The 20216-nt window shown below is 39.6% G+C and overlaps 1 protein-coding gene across 1 annotated transcript in view; it reads left to right on the forward strand.

Moving 5' to 3' along the window:
* niban2a (niban apoptosis regulator 2a) overlaps positions 1–20216 on the forward strand; it is a 31815-nt gene that overhangs the window by 7643 nt on the left and 3956 nt on the right. Inside the window, exons 4-14 of the mRNA XM_042395699.1 lie at positions 683–811; positions 903–1008; positions 1482–1649; positions 9183–9298; positions 14023–14127; positions 14240–14402; positions 16592–16779; positions 17855–18010; positions 18298–18411; positions 18987–19094; positions 20085–20196. Coding sequence (XP_042251633.1) covers positions 683–811; positions 903–1008; positions 1482–1649; positions 9183–9298; positions 14023–14127; positions 14240–14402; positions 16592–16779; positions 17855–18010; positions 18298–18411; positions 18987–19094; positions 20085–20196 — 1465 coding nt within the window. The remainder of the gene's footprint in view (positions 1–682; positions 812–902; positions 1009–1481; positions 1650–9182; positions 9299–14022; positions 14128–14239; positions 14403–16591; positions 16780–17854; positions 18011–18297; positions 18412–18986; positions 19095–20084; positions 20197–20216) is intronic.

Here is a 20216-nt window from a genome sequence, read left to right on the forward strand (position 1 = left end):
GATTTGAAAATATTGGAGTAGAAATATACAATAATATATAATAGCATAAAAATCTGTCTGACATTTGTATCATAAAAACACCGTTTTCAGGACAAACACAGCATTTTAACCACTTGTTTGTTTACTTACAGTAGATGGATGCATAATCAGCACCTGATTTGCATTTTCTCCCTATTTTTATTTTGACTTCTTTACTGGAAACATTTCTGAGCTGTGTGCATTGCAAGAGGACCCACTGACCCTGTCACTCATGGACACAAAATCCACAATTTAACATTTTCAGGCAAACAAACAGCAGCCAGCCGGACTTCAAACACACAAGCACCTCTTTATGTTTCAGCCCCGCTGCTCGCCTCTGCGCTCGTTCCTTCCTTCCTCTCTGAGCGGTCTGAGTTACAGGATTATTAGATATAAAACAGGAAATCTGAAAACAAAGTGGGTGGTGTATTTCCTTGTGTAAACACTTGTGTTTTCAGGTAAAAATCTCCACCTCTGCACATTTGAAAACACAAAGTAAGCTTCAAGACTTTGGAATAGTTGAAGAGGAAATGGAAACATGAAGAAAAAATAATAATTTGTGAGACTAATGAAACTTAACTTTATCTCATTAATGTCTGCACCTAGTGCGCTTGATATCTCACAGTAATTTCATACTAAAAATGGCTAATGTGTGATTTTTCAGGACCCCCTGGCAGGCCATTCAATCTTCTCAGGGAGTCTGTTTCAATACCTGGAGGAGAATCGGAAGTGGAGGAATCGCTTTGTGCACGTGCCAAACAGCTACACCATCAGCCTCTATGAGAGCAAAGCAGTGAGTACGCTTCTGCTAAACTGCTGTTTAGTTTGCTGATTTGGACACTTGTGTTAAAACTGTTTGGTGTGTTTTTCTGTCTGTCTAACAGGCGCATGAACGACACCTGCACCCAAAAGTAACCATCAACTGTGCTGGGTACAAGGCCCTGACCTCCATGGAGGAGTACATGGAGCTGATTAACACCAGCCTGCCAGGTAGGATAGTAAGAGAGGAATAATAACTATGTACTGTATATATTACTAAAAATACTGTATAACTGATGTAATATCATCAGTCTGCAATTGTTTTACTTTTACTAGTTTTGTTGGATGAAATGGATGGATACCGACTAAATAACTTTGTGTATTTTTTGTGTACTTTTCTTGCTCTTTGTCTTTTTTCTTTTTCTCTATTCTTTATATCTCAGTACATCTCTCGCTCTCCCCCAAATGTATTCATCTGAAACAAAATCAATTGATCAATCAATCAATTTGGCCATGATGTGCAAAATCAAATCAAGACAGAAAATGGGCAAAATCTGTCATTGTTTAATTTAACTTTTTTAAATCAACTGATATTTAATATATATTCTCTTTGTCGTTATCATCTGTGAAGCACTTTCTAAATCTTATTAAACAAAGAGGGAAAAGAGTTTCTCATTCTCCTCCTGTCATGTGACTTATTGTAGGTATCAAGGCCAAAGTGGGCAGTCATCCATTCATCAAGTGTGCGACTCAGTTTCCCCTCATCCTGTGGCACCCATACGCCCGCCACCACTACTTCTGTGTGTTGACAGAGAAGGAGCAGAAGAAGTGGCACGCTGTGCTGCAGGACTGCGTCAGACACAGTAACAATGGTAACAATACACACAAGCACACAGTGAAGTACACAAATGTTTTACCACAGTAGAAAGGAAGCAGTAAGAGCACAAGAAAAGATCTTCAATTAATGGGATTCAGATTATTTATTGAAAACGGTGAGTAGAGTAGAAACTACAGTACATACAGCAGACTCTCTGTCTGTCTCTCCACCTTTGTCGGTGTCTCAGGCGAGGGCGTGAATGAAGCCTTTACATGCCATCTGAGTGAGCTGGTTAGTCTGTGAAGGTGAGACACTGCAGGAATAATGTCTATTTGTTTCTTTATTTGTATTTGCTTGGTTACAGTGTGACGTGTTGTAATTTGATCAAAGCTATAAATGTTACATATGGTACAGCCCAGACAGAGAATCTGCAACGCTCACACTGATAGCGGGTGGAGACGTTATTTACTCAACTGAAAATAGAAGCAGACTTTCATTTTAGACAGGCAAGACTGGCTTTTCTTCTATTTTCCTGTTATATATTTGACTGTATTTAGTGAAAAGCTTACCATTTTCTAATTTGATGTTTGCTGTGCAAACAACTCTTTCTCCGTATGTTTCACAATAAAAACCTTCCAGCAGTTCACAGAGTGTAACCTCTTCTAGTACTGAAACCATCAGCCAGTTTATTGATTTGTCAATCAACACAAAATTAATTATTAATCAATTAGTCATTCAGATGTCAAACATTCTCTGGTCACAGTTTCTCAAATGTGATGTTTTGCTGATTTTTGCTGTTTTAAATCATTGCAAATAGAGTATAATTTTTGGACATTGAAGCATTATAATACAGGTCATTAGTATAGTGATGTGACAGCACACCAGAGGTTTTCTTCCAGGATACAAGTACTTGATGAGAGGAACTATAAAAATTTAAAAAATACATTGAAAAGAGAAAAAAGAAGCAAATCCAGAGTCCCCAGTATATAAAACAATCCTAAAAAGTCAAGCTTATCACATTTCAACATGTCGTGTTTATCAAAAGCTTTAATAGTGAACTGGTAACAAGTTGCTGCTTTTCACTTTTATTAGATTTTTTTTCTAGACTTTTCCCGCCTTTATTTGTTTGTATATGCCACAGTGATTTAAGTTCTGGCCTGTATTTGTGAATTGATGGTATTTTGGAGGATACTGCATTTTGCATTTGGTTGCACATTAGTAGATGTTTGTTTTATGAGGATGGCGAACTACTCTTGATCTGCTATCGAGGTTTCTTTTGAGGACATGACTCGTGTCTTTGTGTTTGGAGACAAAAGACAGAGTCATGCCAGAGGATGTGAAAAACATAATGTCATCCATTTTTTTGTCATGTTGTCATACCGCAAGAATCCGAATTGGTTTAAGTGATCGGCCTGCTTCCAGACTTTGTTTGCCACATGGCGTGTTGACTTAAAATTATACTCTTTTAATTGGCGGGTATATTTAAATTTACATTTAGCAGTGCAACGCAGGGAGTCCACATGCTGCCTTCACTGGAAGAGAGTCAAGTTACATTTTTGTGGTTATGTGCGCGCGTACACGTGGATGTGAGCTCACATTTAGTGTGCGCTTTATTTAGACGTGACAAAGAGAATCACAATGAATGGGAAACTTGGGGTAGATGAGATAAAAATACAAAGCTTCAGAGATTCAGTCATAGAAAAAAGGCTGCTGCAGTGAACGTGATCAGGCTTGTTTGGATCCTTCGGGCTGCAAAGGCAGGTGGTGTTTATGTTAAATTGTAGATCAAGAACAGATTATTTATTAAGGTCCACCCTAAAGTTTTAATTTACAATAAACTTTCAGGTAATGTGGACCTTTACTGGCTATATTCATTTTTTCTATTACAGATATGTTTGAATTTAAAATCCATATAATTACACATTGCTTTAAATAAATCCACATTTTTACTTTGCTACTGTACAGACAACACTAACCACATGTTACATAATATGCCTTCTCTACGTTATTATTAATAATTATATAACTATTATTACTTCAAAAGATATTAGGCACATCTTGACTATAAATTATTTTAGCCAAAAAGCACTCACACATATGGTTTTATTCAATTTTAGGGAAATAAAACAAAGATAAGGCTTTACTTTAGCTGACCCTAGTTTTCAGTCATGCACAGTATATACACAAGCATGTGGATTTACATGCCTGTGGGCATTAACATGCACATAATTATAATTCTGTTTGTATTGTTAGTGCTATTATATTTCAACAGCTTTCCTCACAAGACAGCTAATTTAGGGCTTAAGTATCTGTAACTGTGCTTTAAGCAATTGTTAGGATGGGTCATCATGCAAAAGGAGTTATAGAACATCAAGTCAGCTGCATCAAATCACTACAGAAAGATGAGGGCACCCGCGCACTAAAGTTTGTCTAAAGCCACCAAGTTAAATCCTAGAAAATCCTAAATCATGACCAATACAGCAAAACTTCATGCCATGTATCAAATGAAACAATACACTGACTGGAAGCTTATCACCAGGCTGAAAAAGTTGTCCAACCTGATTTAGTCTTGTTTAGCACTTAGTCAACTATTACGCCAGCCAACTGTGTTGCATGAATTCAAAGTGTTCTGATTAACCACACATGACAAAGCTAGCAGCTATCTATCATCAGTATTGGTTTGAAAACATTCAGTACAAGCCCAGAAGTCAGAGGAGCCAAAAAAAACAGAGGCTTCATTTCTTCATTTTAGGTTTAAGTCTTAGCCAAAACCAACCTGGGTGCAGATTAAAATTAATTAAAAACCAAATACCAACTTTAGTGCACACATTTGTTGACTGTAAAACAAGATCAGCCTCTGTCTGTATCCAGCTGAGCTCATGCACTACTTCCCAACTCCACCTGTTTGGGCATGCTCAGTAAAAGCACATTCCAGCTGTGAGGCTGGCCTCCAGGAAGATGTTGTAAGTAAAGGTTAACTACGTTGCTCTCTGTGTGGATTGGCATTCATGCTTTTGGCCTGTGTTGACACGCCCAGTCTCGCCTCTGTCATGTCGATATTTTGAAGAAAACCAGAACCGGTAAAAGACTTTTCCTGGGGGTGATAACAGCCTGACCCCTGTCCTCTCTGCAGTTCCTTTAACTCACTGGAAACACATTTACACTTAGTGTACATGCCACCATTTCCAATAGGGCAGATTTGAAAGAGTTCCTGGTCAAGTATGTCAGAATGAACACTTTTTAGATATTAAATTGTTAATGGAAATGTTGTCAGGGTGTACAGGCCATCAAAAAATACAGAAATTGACCAGTGAATTCAGCACTTTAAAGAAAGTTGCAGTGCCAATAAAGAATAAACCGTTTGCAGCACAGAAACTTCATGCAAAGCAGTTTCTCAACTGAACACAGCCACTGTTCAGCTAGCTTTGATAAGTTTAATCTATTTGAATGTACTAAAGTGCCTATTGTTTTATCCATAATAGCTGACCAATAAAACGATCAGTAGCTGCTTTGCATCGCCTCAACAGGATGATTTGCAAAGCGCTCTGTGTATCAGCTCAGTTACAGGTGACCTCATCGCACAAGAAGTCGCAACCCATCTGACTGGTCCACCTTTCAGTCTGAATGCACACCACCACAGAATTAAATGCCAGCGGCCATTATGCTGCTGAAAGGGACCGTCAGAGGCTGAATTACATGTGTACAACCCAACAAGGCTAGAGATAGAAGTGTGCGTATAAAAAGTCTAAAAGCCCGTCTTTAAGTGGATTCCCAGGGAGAGTGTTTTACACTCCAATATTGTTACTGAAAGATTAGTATAAATTCAGCTTTACAATGGAGCTTTGAGCTTTTCAACATACAGTTTGGTAATAACTTTACTGTTCATCTTCATTTATACTTCAAAATAAATGGTTTAGGTAGCATAATTTAACTTGGGATTTATTTAAGTAAATCTGTCTGACTGCTCTGGATGCTTGAGCTACAATAATGGAGTCTGTTGTAAAGGTAGAATGATGTGACAATGATGAATCAATGTTAGACAACAACTTTGATTACAGATTTATCATTTAATTCATCATGTATCAAGCAAAAATACCAGCTTCTCAAATGTGAGGATTTGCTGCTTTTCTCTGTTTTCTATGATTATAAATTGAATATATTTGGATTTTGGACTCTTGGACGGACAAAACAAGCAATTTTCAGATGTTACTTTAATCAATGAATTCTCAATAGATAGGATAAATTAATCGACAATGAAAACAATCATCAGTTGCAACTTTAATGATGGCTCCAGTTGTTGCTATCAGGCCAGCAGTCTGATGCTGCAGGGCATCACATTAGTAGTCAGACCCTGCACTGAGCTGCCGCCAGGCCACTAGAGAGCCATCAATCATGGCCGACTCTCCACCCCCACAGCCTTTAAACCTAGCCACCAACCCTCTGCTCTGATCCACAGACCTCAGACTAATTCCACTCAGCAAGAGGAGACCTGCGATGTGCACATTCAAAGGACGATAAAAGAACATTTCAACGCAGGTTTATGGCTCGTCGGTAGCAGAGCAGTGTGCTTCTCAGCTATATGATTCAAAATGCTGACGTTTATGTTCTCTATACAGTAGTGTTGACAGAGAGTGTGTATATACCAATACAATACAATATATAAACAAATACAGGGCGTCCAGCATTAGCTTATCCGCTGCTACTGGAGGAAGGCATCTGCTAAAATCGCATGTTAAGACTTATTCATTCATGTGTTTGTGATGTCTGCGGCTGATGGTATGTGTCCATGTGTGTTTATTGGACTGTGGGTTTGGCTGGTTCCGTAGGGCTGCACCATATGGTGAAACCCTACTCATGCGTGTCAATGGGAGCAGCAGCAGTGTTTGAACGAAATTTTTTCAAATCTTAACGTGAAGGCAGGTGGCCTGCAGCTTAAGTCCCATCAGACCATATTTGACATCCAAAAGCTTAATAGGTTTTAAAATGTCAAATGTATTCAACTCAAACAAACATTTGTAGATTTGAAGGCCTGGGAACATGTCCTCGGCTGCTGCTAAAATCCCACCAACCAGAGTGTGGTGAGCAAGGCAGGGAGGGAAATGCCTCAAATAAAGAGACCGTGATAAGTGCTGCCACATGTTCTATTTATACATAGTACACACATACACACACACACGCACACACACACACACACAGCACAGAGAAAATGTAATCTGTTCCTTGATCTAGCTTGGTTCAGACACATGGAGAATGTGTAGTGGTTTACAGGCCTGGCAGGTCGTCAAAAAATATTTTCCTTTTTCTGCTGGTACCAAGAGGAAATTTCAACAAGCTGAGAATGTATGTCAGGCGTTTCACCCTGGTGATCTGTCCCTAACTCTAGTTTATATCCTAAAAGATTTGCTCTTAGAAACACTTTCCATCTAATATTGAAGTTTTAGATTGACATTGTGTGAATCTATTTTCCAACATTCAATAAATCAGACAGAGATTTGGATTGTAAAGGGTGAAGACCAAGCGGCAAACAGCAAGGCTGAATGTTGTATCCCAGTGGTGGCAGCTGCTGGACCGTGGACCAGTAGCAGGGTTGGACAAGGCTCTGCGGTTGGTGTTGACATGCATGTTTTCATCTGTGAACTTTTTGGTAAACCATCAATCGGCCTGTTGCCACCTTCAGACACTTTTCCCTACATTTGACCTCCAAATGATGGCTGGTCACCTGCCAACATGGCTGAAGTCTGTGTGGTTATTTTCCCACTGCGCCTCTAACTTTAGTGTCCAGTGAATTCTCATGGAAACTTGTGCCAAGACAAGCTAACTCCCGACCCTCCGCCTGTCAGCGCAGAGTTAGTGAGCCGAAAGCAGAGACGGCTTCCTGTCTGGCCTCACTCCTTGGTCACTTCCTGTCTTTGTCAGCCTCCTCTGAGTCACAGATTTACAGACACAGACAAAACAACTTGAAAGACACTCAGACCAAAGACACGCAAATACACATTGATGCCCTTGTATGACAAAGCTCACAGAGAACAGATTATCACTTTGGCATGCTGTGGATAAACCATCCATTCACCTTTTATTTGCTACACTGGAAACTTTCATACTTCTATCATTTCATCTCTCGACATCTCTGGAGGAATCAGCCTCAAAAAAAAAAAAAAAAAAAAAAAGCAAGAACAGATGCTGCAGTGTCCACAACAGCCTTGTTTGTTTTTTTCTTACACTGCCTATTTTTCAATTTTCCTTTTTCTTTGTTGTTTTTTTTTTTTTGTCTGAAAGCCTGCTTGGCCCACAGGTGGGGCTACAGAGTCTTGACAATATAAAAAATTACAGCCACACAATTCCACATTAAAAAAAAGTGCAGACATGTGACTTCCTTCTCACTTTTTGGGTATATTTTCAGCTGCCTTTCAGCATGTTATAGGCATCACATGTTTGAGATGTCAGTGGTTGTAATGCCTGTAATGACATCATGATGACAACATAGCCTGTTCTTACTGTGATGTCTTAAACTTTAAATAAACGTGAGTTGTATCTGGGCCGGTCATTCCAGTAGAAAAATATGTATTATTGTAGTACAGTAATCTGTATTATACTAGTACAGTATATCCACTTTTACTTAAGTAAAGGGTCTAAATATTTCTTCCACCATGGCAAAATGGAAATACTTAGAAATAACTTAAAGTAAAGTGCCTCAGTGTTTAAGTGCAGTAAAAAGCGGCAGCAGAGGAGTAAACTTTTTAAAGAAGTCATTGCGGCTGTAGTTGAAGTTGTGATGAAGGAATGATGGTATTTCAATAAGGGCTGGGTTGAAAAACAGCAAACATATCCTTTAATTACAAATTTGTGCGTCAGAAGGTTTGCCTTTTTTTTGTTGTTAGAGGAGAAAACACAACCAATGCATTAGCCATTTTTATTTAAGGACAGGACTGCTCTGAAGGGCAAACTGCTAATTATAGGGATGCTTTATTCCATACACCTGTTTATACTCTTTTGTTAGGGATGTATGACTTTCAGCACTTGGTGTCCCATGTGCCGTGGCCTTGAGAGAGGCAGCTCTTGACTTCAGCTATTGATGTATTTTCATCATATAAACATAGCCACATGACTACGTGATAAGAACCAACTTCCTAAAAACACACGCTTGTTCCAGAGTGTTTTTCTATTGTCCTGTCAACTGGGAGGGGCAGTAACCATAGCGACCACATGACATCTGTCCACCAACAAGACGACATCTTCCTGTTTTGGGGGATGACACGGTTTGCATTTGTTGTCCAACACTCCAGCAACTGCTACTGAATATAACCTACCACTTGCCAAATTCATACCGCCTGACTGTCCAACAGATGTTTCCATAACTGACAACTCAGATGTTATGGAAACAGCTTCAGCAACAGCTGTTTGCAATTTATACCAAGATAACATCTATTATGTCACTGCAAAGTATTCTGACACCTTACTTAAATACATAGAAATCATCAAATACCAAAAATATGCATCCCACCATCCTGCTACTAAGATTTCAGCCCACATCATCCTCTCTTGAAGAACGTTATCAATCATCTGCTCTACTCTCTCCTGCACCACACAGGTCTGTCAGAGAAGTGCACTGTTCAGACGCCAGCCTTCACAGATGCCGTGAGACTTCACAGACAAGCCAAGGGACACTATGGGACCTGGGAGATGATGTGCGGAGCGCCCCCACAGGTGGGACACAGTCAGGGTCTTTGTTTAATCACAGTATAGATGGTTTGCAATTCTCTGACCAAATATGTCATCACAGGTTGACAAAGCCGATGTCATATAATGTTATATTGTGATATTGATATCAGTGAGGTTTATGGAAAATCACCAGAGAATCTGATGGTTGACACATTTATATTGTCACACCACCAGCCCTAAGTTGAAAGACATGAATGGTCAATCTATTGTGCAATGATCAGTTGCTTTTTTCTCAGAAGACATTTTGAAATGTCACAGTAGGAGAAACAGAGGTGTAACTAATAGATTAACATATAGCATAACATATAACAATAGATGCATGTATTCCTTCCTGGTATGATGCATGTTGGCTCAGTGTCACACTGTCAATATAAGAGAACCATCATTAATGTTATTAGTAACAGCTGTGCTTTTCCTGACAAGTCAAAATGTTTGCTTTGAAAAGGCCTTTTGTGACTCAGGCAGGATGAATATAATGAAAATCAAGTATTAACACATTGCTGGTTGTTGTTTGATGGCAAAGTCCTGATGACACTTGGAAATGTTTGACATTGCAAATTGTTGAGGAGTACCTGAATGCACCATTAGTAGTTCAGGTTCAGCCCTGCCTGCAGGTTCTCAGGGGGATCCACCTTCATGGGCCACATCCTTCAGAAGATCAAGCCCCTGATATAGTTTATGTTTCTCTCCTGGGAGGTAGACTAACAATGAGGATATTGTGACTCAAACTGCATGTTTGCTGCAGGTGACAATTTAAAAGAGATTTTCAGGAACAATATCATAACAGTCCTTGTGAATGATTGTCCAAAGTTCAGATCAGTGCCTTAGTTCAACCTCTTGTGAGGCCAAAATGATGGATGACACACACTGGAAGAGGCAGGGCTGCTTCCCAGAGACAAACTTTTTCTAAGGGAATTTAGCTCAAACAATCATGCATCATGAACACACACCCTCTCCTCCCACTAAAGAACAAGAATGCATTGACATACAACCTTAAAAGAGACTGTCAGCAACACAACCCCACCCCTCAACATACCAGCATACACAAACACTGTTGATTGGACTCTTTCCTCTGAATAGGTTCCTTTCAGACTCCTGCTAGAGCTTCAGAATCATTCTGTGTGTTTATGTTGGTCACCTTTTCCTTACTTGATGCCTATGCTTCCTGTCTATATCCCAGTTTCTCTCTGTCATCTGCTCCTGTTACATTAAGAATGGTACAATGTTTCCAGCCCAGATTGACAAGTACAGGTAAACTATAAAGAGTAGTACAGAGGAATCATAATCTGTACCTGGCAAAGAGATCATTTGGTCTCCAAACAGTATGCTTTTCCTAATGTAATAAAGAATAAAGTTAGCTGGAGCAGATGAAAGTGTTGTTAGTACTTTTTGGAGAATATAGAGGCCTCTCCCTTTTAGACATTCCTGTGGGGTTTTTTATTTATCGTGTGATTGTAGAAGAGAAACATACTGAAAGCAGCAGTTGACCATTAGTACATGGATATAACCTTAATGAGCAAAGCAGAAAGTAAAAACAGCACTAAACATGGAATAAGAGATTAGCAGTTAAGATTTAGCTAGTTTACAATATTACCTTCTACTTATATTCAGAGTTTGCAATGAGCCAAGAAGAGATGCTGCAAAACAAAAACCAGCAAGACCAAATCAGCCCACAACATCCATCATTTTCAAACATGAGTCTTTATGTTTCACCACTATTAACTGCATGACAGCACCGTAATGCACCTACCAAACAATAACCAAATGCAAAAGAGCTGTGACGCCACAAGAAGCAACCAGTGCACAATAAGTATAAATGGAAAAACAGAACATTGGCAGCAGCATACAAGCAGAAATTAACAGCCAGTAAACAAGACATGGAACATAAGCAAATAGGTTTTTTTGACATCTTGACAGGAAAATCACAGATGTGAGTGATCAAATTAATGACTGCTGAATTCCATTTAGCTGCTTCAGTTTTAGCTTGAAGATGCCGTCGTTAATTAGAAACACCTGTGCTTTCCTACGAAGACAAATAAAAATGTCTGCTGTGGAAAAGGCATTTTAACCTCATAGTTTACTCACATTACACGCACACAAACAGTAATTTAACACAGCCAAGGCACACAGTAGTCTGGCATTTTATAATGACACAAGCAGCAAATGCTTACCTCAGTGAAGAGAAGTGGGTATAGACCTCACAGTATCAAGTAGGTGACGGCAGGGCAGGAAGACTTCAAGTAGCTTAGCTTGCTAGCTGCTGGCTTTAGACATAATGAAATAAAAAAATACATTTTCACAGTTCTTATTATGGGTCTTTGTGTTAATTGATCAGTTGTCCCTTGTTATATACCAAATATATGTAAATTTTTATATCAAAATTAGGGATGCACGATACTATCAGCACGTCATTGGTATCAGCCGATAAAAGCTCTAAAATGAAATATCGGCATCGGCCATTTCTGCCGATTATGAGAGGCCGATTTGTTGCAATCTCCTCCACCGCCTTACTGTGCTTCCCTACATGGACTGTTTCATCTCAACGGTCCCGGTGTTTCCTCCGCAGGCTCCACTTCACTTAAGCTGCCCGTCAGACCCGCTGCTTCTTCCCACTTTAACTTGAATAACAAACCGGGGCTCGGTGGTCTGGTTGGATCCACATGCAGAACCGGGGCTAACGTTAGCTGGGAGGCTAGCAGAGGCTAGCTAGCTGTGTGAGGAGGAAACAACGGGACCGTCAGGGAGAAACAGTCAGTTGAGGAGCTGCAAAGTTCGGCCGCACAGATAGGAAACACCTCGGCTGACAGGATGTACCACTCTGTTTGGAAAAAAAAAAACTTTTTGGTTTATAAGGGCAGTTGGCAACCAGCATATTAGGTGCATTACTGCCACCTTCTGCTCCGGAGTTTAGACCAGAGATTAAATCCTACACATTAATCCTGTCTGTCTAATGAACTCAATGAAAACTCTACTGTACTCTACTCTAAAACTCTACCACTTGGCAGATTCATTAAAGTTTTAAGGCTTCCTAAATTCTTCCTTCATACATTGTCTTTCTTGATCATACTTAGTACAATCTATTGCATGCATAATAGTCTCCTCAGCCATCTGGAAAAAAATATGTGCATATATTGATATCGGCAATCGGCCACAGTGAGTTGGAAATATCGGCATATCGGATATCGACAAAAAAATCCAATATCGTGCATCTCTAATCAAAATCTCTCTTTCCTCTTACTGTAAAACATTTTCAGATGGTTGATGACTCATCTTGAACTTATACATACTGTGTACCAAAAATTCATTGAATCAAATGTGACTTTGGGTGACCAGTTAACTGCACCCATCATATAAATCCTCACTTGACCACTTGTTGAGGGTTACAGGTGATACAACCAACAACCAGGGAACATTCACAGAAGGACAGGAGGAAGGATCAAAACAAATCATTTCTCCCACAAAACAGTCCTGGAGCAACATGGTCAGACTGTTTGACAGGCGATCTTGACTAAAAAATGCTATATTAGAAACAGTCAGTTTCATAAAGTGTTTACAGCAGAAATACAGCAGTTTTTAAACGAGCAGAGTAACAAAGCCGTGAGCGATGACCAACGGTTTAAATAGACCGCCTTTTAACGGAAAGTGTGTTAAATATACAATACTTGAAGCACATTAGTATGTTGTGTGGAAAAAGTTAAAGAAATTTCAGCGTGCTGTTTCAATAAACAGAATATACAGTAGCTACTCGGAGAATACATGATATTAACACATGCAAATATTGATAAAACACAAGAAAAATGATAATATTCTGAATAAAAGTGGTGCTCAAGATATTAAAAAAGTTCTAAAAAAGAGTCCTTTCAGTCCATTTTCAGAAAAAGTTTTGGCTTATTTGGATGTTAAAAGTGGCACAAATATATGGAGTTTGGTTTATAAATTTGCTAATATATATAATATGATATTTTACAAAAAAAGAAAACCTGGTCCACAGTGCAAGGTAACACAGAGAAAGCATTGTTTCACTACGTGGCGTTACTTCCATGAAGTTTTGTGTCCTTAAACAACTAACAGTTGTTTGCCAGGCCCTTCTGTTTGTCCATGTGGAAAAATAAATGATGCTTTTGTTACAGTCATTCATTACCCGGCAACATGTTTCCCCAAATATTTACTTTAGCTTAGTTAAAACCTCATGGAGGTGCACAGGAGGTCTAAATAAAGGAGTGCTTAAATTTATATGTGTGAGTTGTGAGGGCAGTACCACTAAAACCAGCCTTCCTGTCTCTCTGTATCCAGCTGTGTATCATCTCAATCGCTCCACTGTATCCACACAGGAAAGACAGGCTGCACTTTTTTAAGGCTTATTTTTGTTTTTCTTTGGGTGGAGGATATTAGTTGTTTATTTTTTTTGACTACACCTCTAGTCAAACCCCCCCCCCAAAAAAAAACCCAGTTGGCACATTGACGTAGAAACAATAACATACTATAACTGATGAGGGCTGACCTCACTGCTCATAGTATATATATGTACTGTATATATATATTGCATAGTCATAATTATTATAAACTTATGCAAGGTGAGCCAGACAGGATCTCTTTCTTTTCTTTTTTGTTTATTTTACTTGCACATAAAAATGCAAAAAATATAAAACAACATAAACGTGTTTAAGTAAATAGATGTGTTGTGTATGTGTGTGTGTGTGTGACTGCAGATTCTGGCTAATCTGGTGATGGAGACCCTCCAACCAGAGCTGAGAAATGTGATTGGCCCTCGCCTGAAAGGGAAGATGCAACAGAGACAGAGAAATTGGATGTTGGTGAGTTCCTGTCATACCATACAGCGTGCAGCAGATTCTCTCCTGTAAAAGCACAGGAGAGAATCAACACCAGTCCAAACCAGTCATGTTCTTGAACGACTCTCTCCTCCAGATCTCTGATGCGGTGTACAAGCAGGTGTTGTCCCAGACTACCGGTCAGTATGAGGCACTGGTGGAAGCCTGTGAGGCACAGAGAGGTCCACTGGACGCCAGACTGAGAACTGACATGGACCAGATCATCACATCTAAAGAACACGTCAGCGGCAAGATACGAGGTGACTGAATATCAACGTGCAACCAAGTCTTCTTCATGGCTTTTGGAAAACTAATCTTCCTGTTTTGAGTTTGTCTTAATAGGTTAAATATGATAAATTAACAGAGAATGTCTCATGGTGCTTCCTAAAAATACAATTTTAGGGTGTTAACAGAAGGCAAACAGATGCATTTACATCTATATGTTTAAATATTGTGGCCACACTGCGGTAAAATGATGGTAAGGCACATTCTGCATATTCCAGCACTTCAGAAAACTGTTTCAACAGCATTTATATTACTGTTTAAACGTAAAGCAGGTGCTAACTACACAATGGAGTACAGTCACTGAAATGCTGTTGAAAGAAGAGTTACATGAAACCTACTGCAGATGTTTAACAAATCTTTCACTTTTGGTTCTCAATGCAGTAAGTGCTTGTTTTTGGGGTAGTTTTATCGACCCCTGCATCTGTGTGATTTGAAAACCTCAGTAAGAGATACACTTCAGCTTTTTCTTTGAACAAAACAAAGGGAAGTGCTTTGAAGTTGGGTTGTGATTCCATACTGTATCACTTTTTAGACTTTATCCAGATTCAAAATTTGTATAGACATGCCCACCATGTAGGATCTTTTGTTTGGGTCTTTTGCAGAATGTCCCCTTTGTTGAAGTAGATATTATGTCCACCAGTTGGCAATGTGTTGCATCAAGCAAATTCATTGCAGTCTAGTTGACTACTCAACATCTGCTAACGGCCTGCATGAATTTAAGATGGTGGTTGACTATTCATCAAGTACAAAGAATGTGATTGTTTACTGATCATTGTCAGGACCAGTTGGGTTCAGTGGTGTCTGTGCACCACTTCCACTGCTTACAGGACGCAACACAGAAGATGCCAGAGAGGAACATCTGTATACTCTGAAAGAACCTCATGAGTAAAGAAGATTGTTCAATGAGAGTTTGTGCTGTGAACCAAATCACAGTTTTTACCCTTTACACCTAGATGTGGTTTCACCTGTAAATTGCAAAAACCATACTGACTGGGAAGTCTGTACTTGTGAAAACTGACTCTGAAGAGGCAATCACTTATTTATAATAGAACAGCTGTAGATAGCTTTAGTGAGTAAGTGAGGCTGTAAGAACCAGAGTAATGTGGAGCAATGGATAGAAAGGAAGGAGGGAAGGAATAAAGAAAGACAGAAACAGATGCAGACAGGCATATTTTAACAGAATACTACCTGAGTAGTGTTCAGCTACACATGTCTAAACAACATGCTATGCAAAGTGATTTGCTTCACTTGGTGCTCACTTTTCCATGGAACATGATCTTCCCAACCTCCAGCCATGCTTCATTGTTCTCCTACTGTTTGCCTCAGTGACATGTGGCTGTGGTTTCTCTGGTTCAGGGATTATTGGCACAGTGAAGCGATCAGTCTGGTCACTGAATAACGCCACATGGCTCAAGTTTCCAATGAGTTTGTTTGGACATTTGGCACTATAAGGGCCTTCCCTCTGTAATTAATTTTCCATCTCTCATTTACTTTATGTACTCTCTCCTCAAGACTCGTTTGATTACCTCTACAGCACCAAAGCATCCACTCTTTGATCAGTCTGTCAGCATGTCATCTTTCTATTCAAAAGTTCAACTTAGCACTGGCTGCTCCTTTTTTTTTCATGTGTACGGTTTTCCATTGAACTAAAGTGGAAGAACTGCATTCCATCACCTGCACTGTATGGGCCGTTTCCGACTTTATCCCACAGATAAGGCTTGAAACTACAAGTCAGAAGAACAAATGATGCAGGTTCACCTTACATGAGGGTAGGGCAGAAGTTTGAGAGTTGTAACCCTAGTCGTTAATTTTGTTGATCTCTTTTGGCACAGAGGTTGAATTGCTAGAATGTGAGTGAATCCGAGTTGCACTGTTTCCATGGAAGCCCTGCGGCTTTCACTTTTGCCCAAGTGCGTTTGTTTAAAGTCAACACATGCATACCTACTATTTCATCCTGGCATTAAACAATACACTGTACATTGTAAGAACCTTTTGGCACAGTTCCTCTCAGTCAGAGCTATGCCTTTATTTTTCTTGATGCTTTGACTGACTCTTTATCATCATCTGCAGAGTGTTAATTGTTTACAAGCTGCAGCAACTTAACAATTAACAAACCATGAATATGTTTTTCTTCTTTTCTCTATGTGATGCTGCTGGCGTGCAGCTCTGGTGTTGCCCAAGGCAGAGCAGCTCCTGCGGACCAGCATCCAGCCCTACATCAGCTCCATCCTGGAGGCCCTGATGGATCCCGCGAGCCGCGGTTTCTCTGAGGTCAGGGACGTCTTCTTCAGAGAGATGGTGGAGATCAGCAAGAACTCACTCAACGGAGGAAGCAAAGAAAGACTGGGAGAGGTGAGTCATGTTTTACGTTCAGTCTTTCATTCTGTACATGAAGTCATGTAACAGTTTGATTTAGGTGTTAACATGGTTCACAGGAATCTGACTTCTCTGTCAGCTGTTTGATAAACGAGGTAATATAGAAAGAAAACGGGCAAGTATTGAGGATGTTGAGCATCTTATAGCTGCGTTAATCAGTTTTTGTCCACTAGGGGACAGAGTAACTCTGATATATTGTTACCTTATCAAGTTCTTAGGGCATTAAGCAGATACAAAGCAACATTATCATTCATTTGGACTCATGAATGTGTCCTCCTGATGAACGTAAGTCCAATATTCACTCTCCTTATAGCTTGTTTGGTCTCCACCAAATCCTAAGAGAAATACTTTTTAGCTGAATGTTCCTGTCTGTCATCTGGTGCTGGGCAGGTAGTGCACAGTAGGTTTATCAGAGCTTGTTTGTTGAAAACAGCTGCCTGCTACTTCTGACTGCTGAGACTGTACCATACAGCATATCTGCTGTAAAATCAAAACAAAGAGCTAAAAGAGGCTAAAAAGCTTCCTAGAGCTGCAGAGTTGGTGGGAATTTTCTGTGGGTTTATCACTGTGATCCCCTGTCACATTACACAGTCATTTCATTTTGTGTTACTAAAATTTGATTTTGTGTTATCATAAAAATATTGATTAATGCAGCTTAAATGGGTATTAGTTGTAGCATCAGTTGTAACAAGAAACCCATTTTGGTGTGACCCAAGAAAAGCCATTTTTTCCCCACATCTGTTAGATGTGCTGCTTTTCTTAAACAAAATCATTTTGCATGAGTTAGACAGCTCTAAGTGGATGTTAGGCACTCCAGTTAAGACTTAATTTAGCAGGAGAATATGGTTAAGCTGATAATTTGTGAATGTTAAGAGTATTGTCTGACTTTTGGTTACAATAAAAGGAGAATTAGAGAGCATGCAAAGAAACTGTGTGTTAGTGGACGCCTCGGTCACATTAGTGCTGGTCTTTAATTAAAAGTCAGGGAGTGTCCTCAGCTGCCCTACCATTTTGCTCACTGTTGCCCTCCTCTATGCGTCTTCCCTCTCAGCACATGGAGAGGCTGTCCATGCTCGCATTCCACCCTGTGAAAATGCAGAGCTGCTACGAGAAGGTGGAGCAGCTCAATCTGGAGGGGCTGCAGCAGAGGTTCGACGTCTCCAGCCCCTCAGTGTTCGTCAGCAGGGCTCAGATCCTCATGAGGGAGGTGAGTTGTCACAGCCTTTCTCTGTGTAATAATTATATATCTGAGTCAGCAAATCATAAAGCAATGTCTAAATGGCTTAAAAACAGACTTGCTGATTCCTAGTAAGACAGCTCACCCCAGCAACTTGTCTCGTCTCTGGTGAAGTCTCTACTTCCATCTGCTGGACAAATAGAGAATGACATTTTGTAAAGAAATACCGTGAGCTGAAGCAGAGCTGTGGTTTATCATCACTGTCTGCATTGATCTGTGTCTTTGTGCTACTTTATAATTTGTTTTCATTTTGGCAGCAAATGGACAATGCAGTGTACACATTTGAGCAGCTGCTCCACCAGTCTTTGGATGCCCAGGGAGAAGACGACATGTGCAAGGCCATCCAGCGATGCCAGGACAGGGTCCTCAAGGTAAATCAGAGAAATTAAAGACAGAGAAGTAATGTAGTAGATAGGTGGATAAAGGATGACTGTAAAGAGTGTAACTTGATACAAATGTTTTCACTATTTTAGTCACAGCACATTAATCACAATAATACTATAAAACAGGTCACCTAATTTACAGAAAACATATTTTTCACCTACCCTTGGTGATAGCTCGCTGTGCAGATGGATTTATTTTGAGGCAGTATGCCAGTGAGGTTTCTGCCTCAAGGTTTATTGTGGTACTCACAACACTGAAAATAATTTTTAAATGTGGATATTCCCTTATGAGCCTGTTCTGATGACATGTTTCTATATGACTTGATCTGGGCAAAGTAACTCAGAAAACTCACCAGTAGGAGTCTTTTTGAGGTTCATTTAGACAGGCAGCATGTGGATGTATATTTTATTAATCTTCAGAGGGAACCTGAGGTTACAGCTGAAGCAGAATGAAATGTTAAAAGGTGTTTTTTGCTAAGGTAAATATGGTTTGTGCAGTGAGTAGAAGAGCTATTATGATTAAGTAATCTCTACTGTCTGTGTTTCTGGTCTTTCCCTGTCAGAAATATGATTATGACAGCAGCACAGTGCGCAAGAAGTTCTTCAGAGAGGCTCTGCTGCAGATCATCATCCCATACATGCTGCAGCAGCTCTCGCCATCCTGCTCACCTGTGAGTGGCACCAAACTCAGCTCACTTTACTTACCCCTTTTTCATTTTATAATCTCTTCATATTGAATGCTTTATAGTATATATACACATACACCTTATACTTATACTTATATATATATTCTAATTCTAATGACTCTTTCCAACAATGAAAGGGTGACAGTACTCTGAAATTCAGTCCCACCTTTCTTTCTTTCTATTTTAGCCCAGAAACCAAAGCCATGAGTAAAATGTAATTTAACTTTCAGTGAGGAAAAAAATAAATAAATGGCTCAGTGGCTTGCTATAGCTAACAGGACCCACTGAGTTGTTCCAACAGCAAAATTTAAAAAGTGTCAAAATTCACAAGAGAAAGTATCACCACTAAGAACAGCAGTACAAGAAACATAGGGCAAGAGAAAAATCTGATTTAACGACAATTCCCTCATTTGCAGCAATTGTGTTTCTAATTGACAGACTTTGTTTAGGGGATTATTATTAGTATGCTGTGCTGCATTTTTGGCCCTAAAATGAGATCATACTTTCTGCTTTCCTGAGTTTGCTGAAAAATGCAACCAGTCTGACTGCAAAGAATATATGAAAGATTTGGTGGTTTTGCCTTCTTTTAATTTTTGACCCACAACAAAATGTTTGCAATTTTGCAACAAAAACATTAGCCATGCAACATATGCACATACAAATAGAAGTAATACTTCTCATTAATATTGCTGTCTACTGCATCTGAATCAGTGCCTACATATTAGTTGACATTTAAAAACATTTACATTTAATGTTTGTGATTCCTTCAATCAGCATGCATCACTGGCTGGTGGGTGAGTATGACTATGATTCAACTACCTTGTCTTCTTTCCCTAAAAACACTTGCAGGTGTGGCCAGAGATGAATGCTAACTGAGGGGATCAGAAACATTAAATCCAATAAGTCGTTAACTGAAATGTGAGTATTGAATGCTGAAAGCTTTATGAACCTCTTCTCTGTCCCTTTCCCCTCCAGGAGCTGCCTCGCTTTAAAGAGCTAATCTTCGAGGACTTCTCCCGTTTTCTGTTGGTGGAAAATATGTTTGAGGAGGTGGTGCTGCACTCTGTCACCAAGGACATAATGATGGGTGAGGGACAATAAACATTA

The sequence above is a fragment of the Thunnus maccoyii genome, chromosome 19, assembly GCF_910596095.1.
Source record: "Thunnus maccoyii chromosome 19, fThuMac1.1, whole genome shotgun sequence".
NCBI classification, from domain to species: Eukaryota; Metazoa; Chordata; class Actinopteri; order Scombriformes; family Scombridae; genus Thunnus; species Thunnus maccoyii.